Source organism: Takifugu flavidus, chromosome 4 (genome assembly GCF_003711565.1).
Source record: "Takifugu flavidus isolate HTHZ2018 chromosome 4, ASM371156v2, whole genome shotgun sequence".
NCBI lineage: Eukaryota > Metazoa > Chordata > Actinopteri > Tetraodontiformes > Tetraodontidae > Takifugu > Takifugu flavidus.
In genome coordinates, this window is record NC_079523.1 from 2,106,898 (window position 1) to 2,122,763 (window position 15,866).

General features: G+C 42.6%; 2 protein-coding genes across 3 annotated transcripts in view; both read left to right on the forward strand.

The window, feature by feature from the left end:
• The window catches only part of LOC130524644 (bactericidal permeability-increasing protein-like), a 166,954-nt gene that overhangs the window by 67,636 nt on the left and 83,452 nt on the right, over positions 1-15,866 (forward strand). The gene's annotated exons all lie outside the window — the stretch shown is intronic.
• The window catches only part of cntn4 (contactin 4), a 78,100-nt gene that overhangs the window by 30,981 nt on the left and 31,253 nt on the right, over positions 1-15,866 (forward strand). For both annotated transcript variants that reach the window (XM_057030934.1, XM_057030935.1), the window contains exons 5-8: positions 2,112-2,207; positions 11,746-11,949; positions 14,194-14,296; positions 14,795-14,979. In XM_057030934.1, coding sequence (XP_056886914.1) covers positions 2,112-2,207; positions 11,746-11,949; positions 14,194-14,296; positions 14,795-14,979 — 588 coding nt within the window. The remainder of the gene's footprint in view (positions 1-2,111; positions 2,208-11,745; positions 11,950-14,193; positions 14,297-14,794; positions 14,980-15,866) is intronic.

Genomic DNA, 15,866 nt, shown 5'->3' on the forward strand with positions numbered 1-15,866 from the left:
GGCTGCCTTTTTAATTGACTTGTCCTGGAGCCAATATGACATACATTAACTGACCTTATAGTCCTCTTCATAAATCAGTGAGCCGAATAATTTTACATTTATATCACTTGGAGCTGAACTAATCAGTAATCTCATTTGAGAGTGAATTGGTTGCAGTTTTGCAGTGAGCAGGTCTGAGCGCTCGTGTCTGCACCGCTGCTCCTACTGACTCCAGAATATGCTGCAACAATAGACCACAGAGGATAATTAAGCTTCATTAATCCGGCCTGGGCGATATATGTATATATAAATAGATTATTTACATGCTGTTGTGAGTTGGGATACAACCATAAATGAATGAAAATGACTTTGTATCTTCATTTCCCCGGAGTTCCAAAGATCCAGTGGAACCTTGGAAAACCTCTCACAGCCAAAGCTCTGCAGGGATGATTAATGGAGAGTAACCTGATCACCAGTGCAGCTATTAAGTCCCTTCATGTGTGACCCGACAGCGCCGCCGTCTTCGGGTTGCAGCAGGGCTGCAGATTGTTGGGCTCATGTTCGGCGTCTGTGTCAGCATTGATATCAACTCATTCTCTCCGCCGTCTTCACTATACAGTTACTGGAGGATTATAAAGCAATGGTTGGAATGTTTTCATCCGCTCACTCTCAGCTGGAGATGAGGTTCTTCTACCAATCCCTCCCACAGGTGTCGTACAATCGTCCTCGGAACACTTTAAGAATGTTTAACGTTTATCTCGGAACGCAGTGACCCGCGGCGTCAGATTTTATCTCATTTGGAAACGTGGCGTGTTTGATAATCATTTTTAAACAGCCCAGCCGGCAGCGCCGTGCACGGCGGGAGAGGCGCTTGAGGACACGGCTCAACTCAGCGGGTGAAGTAAACACACGGACAGAGAAACTGGTAAACAAGAGCGAGATTGTCTCCACACTGAGATTTTCTAGCACACTTACATGTTTTTTATTTATTTTCATGCTGTCTGAACGATCAGACAAACCAGCAACAAGCATCTTTCATATTTAAAGTTCATTTAACTATAAAATGTGAGCGAAACCTTGGATGATCTAATTAGATTAATCTTTCCAGCCCATTTGCAGGTTAGTAATCATTAGTTGGAATGAAGAATATTTAGTTTAGTCATTAAAGAATCACCATGTGGTGAGAAATTGACTCTCATCTGCTGCTGAAGCCTCAGCACATTTGACACTGTTTTATTAATGGTGCATAAAGGCCGTGCATCAATCCTGACGAGCAACGGCGAAGGGGTCAAACAATCCACCTGTCCTGAAAATGAGCCTGACCTGTTTTACATACGTCACGTGACACCACTACGTTGTCATGGCACTCTTGAACGTGATGTCTCAATTGTCTCTGTTACAGAATGTCAACATCGATTGTGGGCACATACATCTTATTAAACCCTTTGTTATTTGTGGTTTTGCTTCAGTGAGTTTCTCGGTATTTGCCCACCGTGTAAAATCACCGTACCTGTAACATGAGGTGTCCAGGGAAGAGATGGTGCATGAAGGATTTGTAGGAAGTGTGTTCGGGTGTAGAAAGAAATAAGTCAGTGGTGCTCTGTTCTTGGGAGGCTCCTGTGGGGCTCTTTATTTGACTCATTTCAGATACTTGTGGAACCATGGCTGTGATTCAGGTAGATCTACAATCTCCGGAGCGTTTGGACCTGAGGCAGAGCCAAAGGCTATTTACAGCCCAAGGACTCAAGAAGATGTTGTTGTATTTATGTACCATTACAAACGAGGACGGTGCATCATGTTCTGGTTTCCACCACTGTTTCAAACACACACTGAGGTTGAACCGTGGCCCTTGGAGTTTCCAAGAACTGTATTTGTCAGGGTTAAGCTCTCGTTTCTTCAGCGTTCAGAGAAATACAGGCTGTTACTGTGTGATCATGTGTTTATCCGTGTGAGCTCAATAATAAACTAGCAGCAGGTGGTCTTTTCCCACCTGCTACATGCTGCCTTTGGCTCCATGGTCGATGACCTTGAAAACAGACAATGAAAAACAGACATATGAAGAAAACAATCAGGTTCAGGTGTACCAGATATCCTGTGCTTACTGTCCTCTTTTGTATTTTATTGCCCTGCAGACTTGGAAAACTTCAAGACGCAGAGAAGGAGCTCTGTTTCAGTCCGTGAAGGCCAAGGAGTGGTTTTGCTGTGTGGCCCCCCGCCACATTCTGGAGGTAAAACAACACAGAGACCAATACATAAATGATTATGTTGTTTTTAGGCGAGTTCTGACTTCAGTCCCTCCTGTGATTCAGTCTGTCACAGCTTTGTTATGCAACTTCATACCAGCTCACACCTGAAATAGCTTTACAGAATCATCACTCTTCCGTATCTGTATTAGTAATATGCATGGATTAAACGGCATCACAGTTGTGCACTGTCTTTCTGCAGGTAAAAACCCACTTGCTTATTTTGGACACGTTATTCATGAAGCTGCTCCTTCCTCCATTAGCCTTTACTCTATTTTGGTTCAAATTCTATCTGTAGAGTAAATAAAAGGCACCATATGGCTGCTTTAAATCTAAATATTTTGAGGATTAAACTTTAGTTTTGAAACAGTGCTTGTCATATTTTGTAATTGCAGCAGATGCGTCCCTTTGTAGAGTTTTTTAATTGTCTGGCTTAAGTTTCTAAATCTAACAGCTGCTTTGATTACACTCATTTATTTGACAGCCACCTAACAGATATTCTGTGACGGGAATTCCAGCACCTGTCTGCTCTGGGTAAAAACACCAGTTGCCTGCAATTGACTGTGATTGCCTGGAGCTGAATTCCCATGTGGAATTTTTGATTTATTTACAAGTGGCTCTGCTGATATGTGTGAATATTTGCTTTGTGAGCAGTGGTTTTGCTGACTCTCTCCATCTCCCTTTATATGTTGAAGTGAAGCAATTAAAAACCAATGGGGAGATAAATCCAGGATGCCGGGACTGTTTCAGGACACAAAAAGCCCCGTTAAGACCCTCGTCTCCTCAATATTCCACTGAGCTAATAGCGGCTGTCAATTTGCCGTCCATTTCGGTGGGATATTATCTTCCTCACCGTTGTAATTGTGGCTGGAGAGACTTTGTCATTCAGCTTGGATCATAACTCGTGCAAAAATCTGCTGTGGCTGATGGATATTTCCTCTATATTTATCTGTTCTGCCCCACATTTTCTTCAAGGATGTTCAGTTCTGCAACACTGTAAAAGAAACAAAACCTGATGACAACATAAAAACCTGTGTAATTGATTTGAAACACACACACACACACACACACACACACACACACACACACACACACACACACACACACATGTATACACCCCTGAAAACGTGTGTTGCAGCTTGAATCAAATTTTTACATGCTCATTTATCAATAGTATTATTATGGATTATGTCTTTAATATGAGAATATGTAAAAATTCTGCTAAACATAATCAAATAGAATATGACTGTGTATTTTATTGTATTATATAAGCAGACTTTATTAATCCCAGAGGGAAATTAGTTTTTACTCTTACACACATTAATAAACATGAAGGATCATTGAGGGAGCTGTATCAGATGCAGCAGCTGCGCTCTGATCATATGGGGGTTCGGTACCTTGCTCAAGGACACCCGACAGTACTGCAGAAATGTCCCCACACCTCTCCTGCTACCACTTCATCAAACAGCCCACAGGTTGTCATTGCACATAAGTAAATGTTCTCAACTGACTCACCTTTATGCATACAGGATTATCATTATTATTTCCAATTTTCACATCTACAAGTGGGGCTCAAACCAGAAACCCTCTGGCCCCAGCCCAGTCCCTAAGCTACTGTTCTGGTAGAGCACCGTGCTTTATTAGGACTTTGAAAACCAATAACTGTTATGCAGCCACCTGCCCTTCCCTGAGAGGACCCCTTCACGTATTAACCAACCTCCGATCGTATGTGGTGTATTCAAGAAAATAGAAATCAAATTACCTGTCACCATATGTTTGCTGGGTCCTCATCCTGCCTGGATGGCTTGTGCATGACACCGTACGTACAGTATATTGTGGTAGCCTCCTTATTCTTATGTTATTAGCATGAGTGTGTTCAGCCTGTAAATGTGTGGCAACAGGAGCCATACTGATGTCTGAGCCAAATTGTCTGGCGTGTTTTGAAAGAGCAGCATATCTACTGCGAGCACCCCCCGAATGGCCGTGATCTTCACCCTACACCCGCTCCCTCACGCTGAGCCCAGCCAGGATGCTCTCTTTGGCCACCTCCGTCCCTCCCCTCTGCTTGTGTTGCTAGATAACATAAATTGGGCATAAAAAGGCGTTGCGTCTTTCGAGCCAAAAGCGGAGGATTGTCCTATGAGGACTGAGGAGCGGGCCCTCTCCACAGCTGCTGCCCCAGTCTTGGACCTTCCAGACCAAGGATGGTGGATGATGTTTTTGCATTCCTTTCCTCTCAGTCCCCTCATCAACTGTCACAGGGGTTGAGGTCCAAGAGTGGAGCACTTTTATTTTTGCTTTTCTGGCTTGATGAAAGTCCATCAGAGGCCGTCACAGACCTTCTGCTGTCTTTGGTCCACTCGCTACAGGGTTCACATAACTTAACCGCTTTCAGCAAATTATGACCTGATATATGAATACATAATTAATGAGGTTTCTATGATACTTCCTGTAGAAGGATGCATTTACACCAGCGATATTTGTTGACATATATTCATGACTCAAGCAATTTCCCTTTTTTTCTTCCTGTATTATTTAGCTGTTAATATGATTAGCAGGAGACACCTTTCACATCTCCATGAGTAATCGCCTTCTACAATCCCACATTCAGTCACAATTCCTCGCTTCATCCGTTCGGGCACTTCAGCTCTCAGAAATAATCACGTTACTGTCACACACATCCATGCAGAGCCTCACGGAACGTTTTCTCCAATCAGCCATTTTGACGTAAAGTGGCCTCGGCTGCCTTCAGTGAGGAGAAACACCGGTGACAAGCAGCAGACAACATGACAGCAGCATGAAATGTGATAGTATATTTGCAGGGAGAGACGAGATGACTGGAGTTTCTAATCAGGTATGAAAAGGTCAAAGAGGAGTCTGAGCGCAACACACACACACACATACACACATACACGTCTCCCTGTTGAAGGGTGTCAGTGACATTCTTCTACAATCTCCTCTTAAGCTCCTTAAAATTTACAGTGCACATGCTTGTTACTACAGCTGACGTGTGTTCAGGTGGCTCCATGAGACAAAAGTCAGACAGAGAAGCAAAGGCTGTGGAATAATAGTCTGCATGAATAGCTGCTCGTGGTTAGTCTGAAAGCACAGGTAAAGGAAGAAATGACCCCCTTTCCTTTGTGGACGTGGTCCCACCTCCATTTTCAGCAGAGCTACAGTCAACAGTCGTGTCCTTAGGCTCTGCAGCGCTGCTACATAAACACAAATCTCTCAGCACCCCCAGGGATTTCATCCCAGATGAAATGCGCTGTCACTTGCTGTGCAAGTGGAAAAAAAACAACTGTTGATAAGTTGACGGCTCCTTTCACCGCACCCACAGTTGGCTAGCAGAACTCTGAGCCCTTGTGTAAAGCTGAAGCCCGGGTACTGATATTTGATAGGTTCACTGGACCTCCGAACTCTTATTAACGTTCATTTCACACCGCAGATAAAGTTGACTTGCGGTTTCTCTGGTTGGCAGGAGCCAACATTACAGTGGCCAGCGGTCCGGGAGTTTGTTGGATCTTTAATGGAGAATTACTGGATGTTTGAGTGATACTGTGCATGAGGCTTTCTGCACACTGTCGTGTTGTTGTGGTATTATAAAATGGAGTCCCAGTGACTATTATGTCAGATAACAGTATTCTGTGGAGGTCTTTATTGATGTTTTCTTTATCAAGCATACAAGACTAAGAGCGGAGACGCTTTATTTTTGAAAATACCAGCCTGTGATTGCAGGACCAGTGAGGATTCGAACCCTCCCATGGTGCTCGAGGTAACCTGCTGAAAGAATGATGCAAGCCAGAGTCTGTGTGTTTCACTGAGTGTTGCAACCTTCTTCTGGGATCACACATTATAATCATAACACTCTATTTCTCAGGGGCTGATGTATGACTCAGTTACTGCGCTTGCAGGTCATAGACTTTTGTTCTGTTTCTGTTGGTTGTTCTGGTCAGGAGGCACGCACACACATATACACATATGCACACTCCCTTGTACTTCTATCATTAAGGGGACTTTCATAGACCATGCAATGCCCCCCTCCTTAGCTCACCCTAAACCCAGTTCTAACCTCAACCTTAAAATGTGTTTTAACCCTCAAATGGTCATTTGAAGTTGTGTCGACCAGTCAAAATGTCCTCGTTTCAAAAGTATTTTGGTACTCTTAATGTTGCAAATACAGGAACCCCCTCATACATAAAAAAAGAACATCTCTAAAGGAATAACAGCTACACAAACTGAGCAGGATTTATTCTTAAAAAAAAAAATCTTTAATGAATTCATGATGCTTTAATAGTATCTGATGCAATCAATCCAGGGTTTTAATGAATATGAAAAAGCTTTTCAAAATGCAACAAAAATGGGAAAATGGGTCATATTACATCTAAATTGCAGGTTTCAGTGACTGAATCAACATATCTGACTTTATTGTCCGTGAGGTCACCTTGGTCTGCTTTGAAAACAGGCTTAGCAAGATTAGTGTCTGAAAGGTCCAGCTGTAAAGGTCACTCTGCATTTCACCGTGAAAGCCATCAAACACACACCCACACACACTTATTTATGAGTGAGTCCCAACAAATTGAATTTGTCCACTTGATTTTCATTTTCATTTTTTTGTATTATTATTTTCAACTCCTAATTCAAAATCGCTTCTTTCATTTGCTTTTTTTTTACTGCGAGAGTAAAAAATCCTGAGATGTCGTGATGAATAAGAAAACTAAATATTCAGATGTATGTTAAAAAGGTAAAAAACAAAAAATCTATCTGTTCTTGAGCTATAAACCAGATTTATGAAGCCTGTCCTGGCTCAGGAGATCTCTGGGAGAACAAACTGTGCTCTCTTCCAACACACCGATGCTGCTCTGAACGGAGTCAGTCTAAATTAATTTGCAGAGACTCATTAATTTCTCCAGCGTGTCGTGTAATCGGATCCATTAGAGAGTACCTGCTCTTCAGACAGTAGAGTCCAAAGTCAGGGCAGATCTGATGTGATGCAGCCTGCCAGTCCACATCTGAGCACGCTGGCAGATCCAGCTGCCGCCTACACAGTCACTCTGGATCTGATGAGCCAATATCCGAGCACGCCAGAAATATACCGTAGCAGCTACATCTGCAGGGTAAGAGATTGGATTAACATGAGTCCTGGTTAATAAACTAGCTTCTGAAATGTGTTTTTTTTTTAAGGTGGGCTCAGTTGTCCTCATGTGTCACAGTGGATCCTCAAGACAAACTGACAAAACTGCAGCTTCTACTTTAGTTTTCAAATCCAAGCGTGTTATCAAGCCAGTGTGACCAAGTTCGTTCTGCTCTGCGTCTTGTTGCGTCTGGTTGTCTACATCATGCTGATGACCTCTATTTTGTCAGCAGGAGAGACCTTTAAGAAAATATTCAAGGCTGAGTGCTTCTTTTATGTTTCTCCACTTACTGTAGATTTTTCTATGTCTGTATGAGAGCGAGAGAGAGAGAGAGAGAGAGAGAGAGAGAGCAAAGATTTCCCCCAAGGCTTTAAGTACTGAGAACATGTGAATCCTGTCCGGGTCCAGGAGACAAACCCTCTTCTCGGAGCCTGAAGCAGCGTGTATGTGTTAGCACGTTGTGGAATGACATCGCTGTAGTCCAGAGCAAGAAAGGTGTTCTTGGGTTTTCTGCTGAAAGGGAGGTTCTGGAATGTTAGTGAATGTGGGAGTCTTTTCCTCTGCTGTTTATGTATATGTTCAGTGTCTGATAGTGCTGCTATGCAGCAAAGGGACCCTTCATTTCCTGCAGCAGTTTATGTTGTAGATCACTGTATATAACAGCTGTTTACTGTGTTTGATGCTGCACAGTAATCCAGCCTGGCTATAAATTGTATTTACGCCATGGCGGCTGTTTTAGATTTCGCCTCTAGCCAGGACCCACAAACCTAACTACAGTACATGCGGAGACTGTCCGCTGTATCGGTTTATGTCGTGAACATTAGACCCAAAAACTTATATCTGCAGGAGCCAGAAGCTGACGGTATGTAAGTTGTGCAGCACCAGGGTAATAACTCTTCAGAGCAGATGATTCAATAAAGAAAACCGACTCCGATCTGTGGAGATAAACACTGTAAGCAAAACTACGTTTGCTTGTTCTCCTGATATGGCTGATAAGGAGATGAAAATGACCTTTAGCCTCTTGTTTGTGGAAAATAAAGGAAGGAAAGGAAAAAAAGACGGGAAATGCGTGAAATGATGAATTGGATGGAGGAGGTTTTCATAAAGCATCACTTCTGCCTTTGTGCTCGTGTGGTCATGGAAAATGCTGATGGTGCAAAACACAGCAAGCGCACCAGGGCGACGGGCGCTCACGCGTGTTCTGTGTCATTTATTGCTTTAGATTGAGAAAAAACAAGACAACCACTTCATCAAAGATTCTGTTACTGGGGAAATAGTAGAAGTTTCAGATCTGTTTTTTCTTCTTGTAATGACATGAACTGTAATAAATCCAGTTCCATTTGCGCAGATGTTTGTACTTTTGATATACATCTTTTTTTGAGAGATTGAGCATTTTGTATAATGCTCCCATCCCCCTGTTTTGTAACTGAATTATAAAAAATGCACTTTGGTTTCCCGCTGTATTCTTATAATGGTGAATGATGACACAGCGTATGCTGGAAATGCATCCAGACGCCAAAAGCACTATGATGTAATGGCATAAGTGCAGATCTTTTGGCAGATGGCGTCCTTATTAATTTTGCTGTTGTTCGTCCAGGTCATAAATATTGTCTAAATGAGTGTGTAGTGCAAAGCTCCCGCCCCCGGGGATGGTGTGGCTGTCGGCGTTCTGGGGCTGCAGCGGGAGGAAGAGAAGCAGGCTCGGGGTCTGCACTGTGTAGGAATTAATCACATCATAGAGGGAAAATAAAACGAAACTCATGGCTGATTTTACAAGTGTTCACATTTTGTTTTTACTCTGGAAACAACAGTTGGCTGATGTTGCACCTTTTTATTTGTTTGGGTTTTTTTTTTTTGCAAATGCAGAGAAACCTCTTACTCCTAGTGGGTACGTGGTATGGCCATGAAAAAGATGGGAAAAGAATAGAGGAAAGCAGACTACAGACATGATAACATCATGCATGTCATCATGTGCTGAGTGACAGGATTATACCCCACTTCCCTTTAGAAGCTGACTGGCTTCCTCAGGTTCCCCCCTCAGCTCCTTTGTCTTCGTTCTCCACCTTTACGTTATCACGCAGCCGTCCGGCCTGGATTTGAGCTGTGAAAAGAAGCAGCAGACGTGTCTGACTTGCACATTTTGTTGAGCCTTTGAATATTCAGGGAGGTCTGTCCTTTGAAGCGGCTCCCGGGTCTCCTTTTGTGAGTGAAGCAGCTTTATTCATTTTGACTTATGCAAAGTGATCTTTAACCTGAGGTAAACCACAAAAGAACACTTCAGGGACTTTGGAAGTTCTCTCTCCAACACTCCAGCATCCTTTAGAAATAAGGGTTTTAATGGACGGCCATGACTGTGTTTTATGTAATCCTTTGGTTCGTCTATTTAATCATAGATTTTATTATTTTAAAAAGGTCATTCTTTATTGGTCTTCTTGAACACCATGTACGTTTCAGCCAATAGATTAATACATTTTAAATTTTTAACAACCTTATTTTTGAAGCTGTTCCTAAATGTAAGTCGCCTACCTATAGATGTCTTATAAGTATGATTGACACATCGCTCTGTAGAGCCAAAGGTGGCGACAATCCAAGCGTCAGTCGGTATAGTCAAAAGTCTAGTGATTTTGGTTTCGAGAGGGCGGTGTGTGAGCCATAAAATCGGTGCCCTGGATTTTGCGCTGCAATTGTCCATCCAGCTGTGTCAGATATCTCATTATGCTTCTGCTCTTGGTGCCGCTCATGTTGTGCCGTGCAGCAGCGTGGGTTTTAAACATAGAATGAGAGCAGGTGCAGGCGTCGTGCAAGCGCACTGGAGAGGAAACCAACACAAACAACAAGCCTTATCCTGCCTTGAAGTGTTCCTCATCCCCATGGATGTCAGCTGTGCCAGCTTTTCCATGTGTTCACAACTCACGCAGCAGTCAATCCCTAACCACCAAATGGTGCCGCTGCACCGACTACACGATCTCCTATACCATACAGTTTACCTGCTCCATTATGTATGAGTTCTAGATCTGGCTGTGATAAATGGCTGAGCAGCAGGAGCAGGTGAACGCTAAGACTCTTCCAAGGCTATTATGTTTAATTGCCAATCTGCTAACAAGTGGAAGGGCTTGATTAAGCTCAGTAGGGGGGAAAAAAACGAAGACAAAACTGCATAACGGACATTTAGGGTGGCACCAGAGGAAGAGCCGACAGCACATGATGAGCTACTTCAGTCACGTGAAGATCTCATTCAGCAGTAATCTCACGTGAACACACCTGAGCCGCGCAGGGTTTAACAGATATTGCATCCAGTTCATTTGAGGCGGCTACTGAAAGAAAAATGGAGTCAGATTGTCAGATCGTTATGCAAACCACATCCCGTAGTTCCCTCCTCTTCATGAGGGCACCACGCGTGCACTTCAGGGCTGCGTACTTTGTTGAAACGGCAGGACGACTTTTATGTGGGGGTAGATTTCATTTCTCAGATGTTCCAGCAGCTGTACCGTCGTTACGATTTATCTTTGCGCAATCAAAAGATCATATCTGCGGTTGAATGATGTCATCGTCGACAGTGATGTAGCAGCTCATAGTCCTTTTAAACATTTTGAATTGATTATACTTCGCTGACGACATTACTCATACTGATGTGGAGCATTTGCTAATACAGTCGCTACAGTCCAATAGAGAGATGTCTTCATACTGGTTTAATTATTCCTCCAATGAGTGTAATAGTCAATCCACAGGCTGTTGGGAAATGTTTGTTTCCTTGTTTTGTAAGATAATTCGACCGGTGCGGCGTTTGATGAGCCATGTTTCGTATTCAGGAAGGACTCGTAACATAGCACAGACTCTTTTAATCACAAGAAGAAAAAGAAATGATGGAAAAAGTCACTTGTGCAGTTGGAGCGTTGACAGGCGCGCTAAGATCCAAACCCAGTTATTGATTTTAGGGCTCTGACAGGTGCTTGAGAAAAATAATGCTGCACTTTCTGTGAGCGATGCTTTTGGGAGATGACGGAGGGCTGGGCTGGCGTCATAAGACTGACAGCCGTCTTCATGCCACGTGTCGCTCTTCCTTCCACCGACTAAGGCCGGCGATGACAAATCTGAATTTGACAACTTAAAAAATGAGATGAAAAGGTCACAAGAGTGTGTTTTTTATTATGATTATTCAAGAGTTTTATCTCAAAAACAGAAGAAGAAGAATGACCACATTTTCCTGTTTGATCAAAAAGTATGCAGAAATATTTAAAATCTGAATGGTACATGAATGGTACATGTACAAGATGACCTGCGTCCCTACGTTTGTCTTTTCTCTCCACCTCTGTCCTCAGATTAGTGTCATGTGCAGGATACTCTCTCCCTGACTGTAAATTTCCATTTCCATCCTATGTCTTCGCCAGATCTGGTATTTTCCTGGATCTTCAATGAGTACCCGACCTTCGTGAAGCAGGACACCCGCCGCTTTATCTCGCAGGAGACGGGGAACCTGTACATCGCCAAAGTGGAGCCCTCAGACGTGGGCAACTACACCTGCGTGGTGACCAACACGGTCACCAAGACCCGCGTTCAGGGTCCCCCCACGCCACTGGTGCTCCGCAGCGACGGTGAGACACGGCAGTGAACATGCAATTAACATGCACAGTCACATGACACTGAGGTCATTTTTTTGAGTTTAGTAATTCCTCCAGTGCTTTTAATCTGCTACCTTGATTCTTTTACAAGCCAAAAATATATATCCAATCAAGCAAGGTGAGGACAACATATATTTTCATGAAGACATTAGTTGAAATGTAAAGGTTAATTATTTCTTTTTTAATTAATTTGAGCATGTCCTTTAGCATGTGGATCTGATGCTTTAGGCTGGCCTTATCAAGACACTACGGAGGAAAAGGTCATTGTCAGAAAGTAATCTAATTGGAGATGTTGTTCACAGACACATGCTTCCTACCAGATCCAATATAGAGCAGTGCAGGAAATATGAAACTAAAGTTATTATCAGGAGAAATGTCTGCTGTGACATTTATCTGGGTCTTTCTCTTCCACTTAATTGCAGCAAGGTTAAAAAAAAAGAAAAGCTGTTAAAAAAGGAAAAAACAACCTTGGGCATTTTGTCTAAATCTAGCCGCGATTTTTTGGGTTTTGAATGGAATCATCACGTTTGAACTGAATTCCATGAACTTATTATTAATTTAACAACATTCTACATTATTGTATGTGTTTTTAATGCATTATTCAGTAGAAAAATAGGCTGCAGGCACATCCTGGTCCTGACCAGCTCAAAACACCAAAGTTATTCACAGTTAGACAATAAAGGTGAAATTTTAAATTAAATAAACATTCAGAAAAAATATTTGCTTTTGTTATTATGGCAGAAGAAATTACTCTTTGTGATACAAAGGAATATTTCTCCAAAGACGTTTTATTATTTATTAGTAAAAAGAAGGTGCTTACAGGTACTTCATTTTTTCAAGTTGATGCCCATTTTAAGGTTTGTTCTGAACTAAGATGTGGTAAATGAATAAAGTGTGTTGTGTGTCTGTTGTCTGCACCTCTGGGGCTGCTTGTGTAACCAGGGTGACAGACTAGCATAGAGCGATGCACTGAGACTATTTTAATTGTAACAGACTGAATGATGATGAATGAAGATGAATTAAAATTGATTTGAAAGAAACATTTAAAGTGGAAATAATACATACTATACTGCATGTGTTTCAAATTTCTAGCAATTACAATTTAATGGCTCATTAGAAACGCAACAACCAGCTCGTCGCAGTGGTTTTCTTTGCATTTCCCTTCCTTTTTTTTCAAATGTGTATTTTGGATGGATGTGGTCAGGGCTGCCAGCATACACGCTGAACAGGTGTCCGCTACAAAAGGTTATGGTATGAGACAATTATCCATCCTCTTCCACCTGTCAGCTCTAAATGGCTGATAGGGATGTGGTTACATTTCAGTATGAGACAGTTGTGATAAGGATCTGAATTAGCTTTCACAGTCATTTGGGGAGCCGTCCCGATAACACATGCCTCACCAAATCAGTGAGATGAAATTGGCCTGTTTCCCCCATCTCCAGAGCCATTTGTGCAACACTGCCCTGAATTACAGCAGAGAGGGAAAAGCCATTGTCACCCTGCAGAATGAGAGAGCCTTAAAATCGACATTGTGCACCCAGAATTTGCACATCTAGGGAAAATGAAGCAAATTTCAAATGCAATAAAACATTGCACCTTGCCGTCATTTAAGCTATGGAAAAGAACATGCGCGTGTGCTTTGCCACAACATTTGACGTTCCAGTCGTGATTTATAAATTACTCTCTGTCACATCACCAGAGCGCTCACGTTCCAGCCTGCTCCTTTATCTGGAATTTTAGCATGCACAGCAGCAATATTATAATCCAGCAGAGCTGCTTCACTGACACTGAATGGGATGCTTTGTAGACACAGTAGCAGCACCCAGGGGGATTTTATGGGCCTATTTTTCTGGTTCATAGCTGTTATCACTGCGACAAGATGAAACTCATCTAGATGTGAAAGCTCAAACCTTCCATGAATTCTCAAAGCATTTCCCCCAACACTGCAAGGTGTGTTGCATGTCCACTGGAACAGTTTGGTGTTTTTGGGTTCAGTTTTTTTTTATTTTGCCTCATTTTTTTTAACCAGAGTGTGTTCCCGTGACGGCACTGGAAGCATTCCCTCCCGCTCAAAACATTTCAACCGGTAGTAACAAGCTTTGCATGGGGAAAAAGAAAAGTTTCTGCATTTATTTTGCCTGACTCACTGCTTAAAAAGAGAACTTTTTCCTCCCGTTATTGCATGAATGATTGTGTTCATTTGTATTCCTCTCCCAGGTGTGATGGGTGAATATGAGCCAAAGATTGAAGTTCAGTTTCCAGAGTTTGTTCACGTCGCCAAAGGATCCACCGTGAAGCTGGAATGCTTTGCTCTGGGAAAGTAAGCTGGCACCCATGAAGTGCTGGGATATGTTCCCTCGTCGCTTTATATGTAAAAGCCAATCAGACATTTTAAAGCCGTTAAAACACAACGCTACTGAATTGGATACTGGATCTTTCTACGGAAGTGGATATTTTTACCCGTTAAGATTGTATTGAAGTAATATTGGCTAAGCTCTCCATGATGATGGAACTCTACCAGATGCTGATTGAAAAACAGGAGTCTGCACCAGGAGAGGCCTTAGATCTGCTGCTCTCCACGGCTTATAATAATGTCACTGCTCAAATCTGTGCCCACAGGGATCTTTGGCTGAATAACTAACCTATTAGCACTCAGATGTCTGAATTCATAAGTCTGTCTTCTGCTGTTTTCTAAAAGTTAGATTTGATCCTGCAAATGTATTATTCAAATTTCAGTCGAAGTAGTTGTAACTAGATTAGAAGTCACGGTTGTGCAGCAAATCTTTCAGAGAAATTGAAATAGTGTCTGTTCTCACAGCCCTGTACCATCCATAAACTGGAGGAGGGTAGACGGTGTGTCGTTCTCCAGGAAAGTGGACACGAGGAAAGCCAGCGGCGTTTTGGAAATCCCATATTTCCAGCAGGAGGATGCGGGCACATACGAATGTGTGGCTGAGAATTCGAGGGGAATGAACACAGTGAAAGGAAAGCTCTCTTTCTATGGTAGGTGATCCTGACGTGCATGAATATTTGACCAGCGTGCACCACATCTGTCAGACCAGCTCAGACTGAGATGCATCCACCAACAGACACAAGCAGCCTCATAAAGTCCCGGGCATCAGCAGAGGATCAGGGCGCGTACACGAGGAGGGAGGCTCTTTTTAATGCCACATCAAAATGATTAAAGGCTGTCGGCCATGATGCCTCTAATATTTTGATCCAGATTAAAGGAGGGATGTGGTTGATGTGGCTGAGCCCTTGAATGTGACCTTGTTGGTGAACCTCGTACTGGGTGACGCCAGATGGTATCATGATTGACGTTGAAGTTGACTAGAGATCAAACCCTTTTCAATGTACTATACATAGAAGGGTGACACATATGTCAAGGACATAATCTGCACAGTAGGAACTGAATCAAGTACATATTGTCGTGTGGGTAATGTCTGTTTTATTGGTCACATTTATTTCAATAACATAAGAATAAAGCAGAAATCTTCATAGTGGCAGAGACAGAGTCTGCATGCAGTCCTGAAAATAATGACGAGTACAACTAAAGACACACCAATTTGTTGATCAGCTGGGAAGAAGAAATCTCCCCTGTGGTTAGAAGGGGGTAAACATAACTTCTGTTTTGTACCTTTAATGTAAGATTCCAGTGGTTGGCAGACCACCCCGTGTTGTTTCTTTATCTTACGCCACCGATTTCCCTCCCACCTTGGTCATTTTCTCTCCTTCTCATTGCTCCCTTTCATGCTGTGTCAACTGTCAAAAATAACTCATTTGGGGCATTAAACCATTTGCCATTACTTACCACCGCTCTGAAACCTTGGGGCTCTCTGTCTTCTTGCTGTTCTCAGGCAGGTGATAAAAATCAGTAATCTTATTTTCAA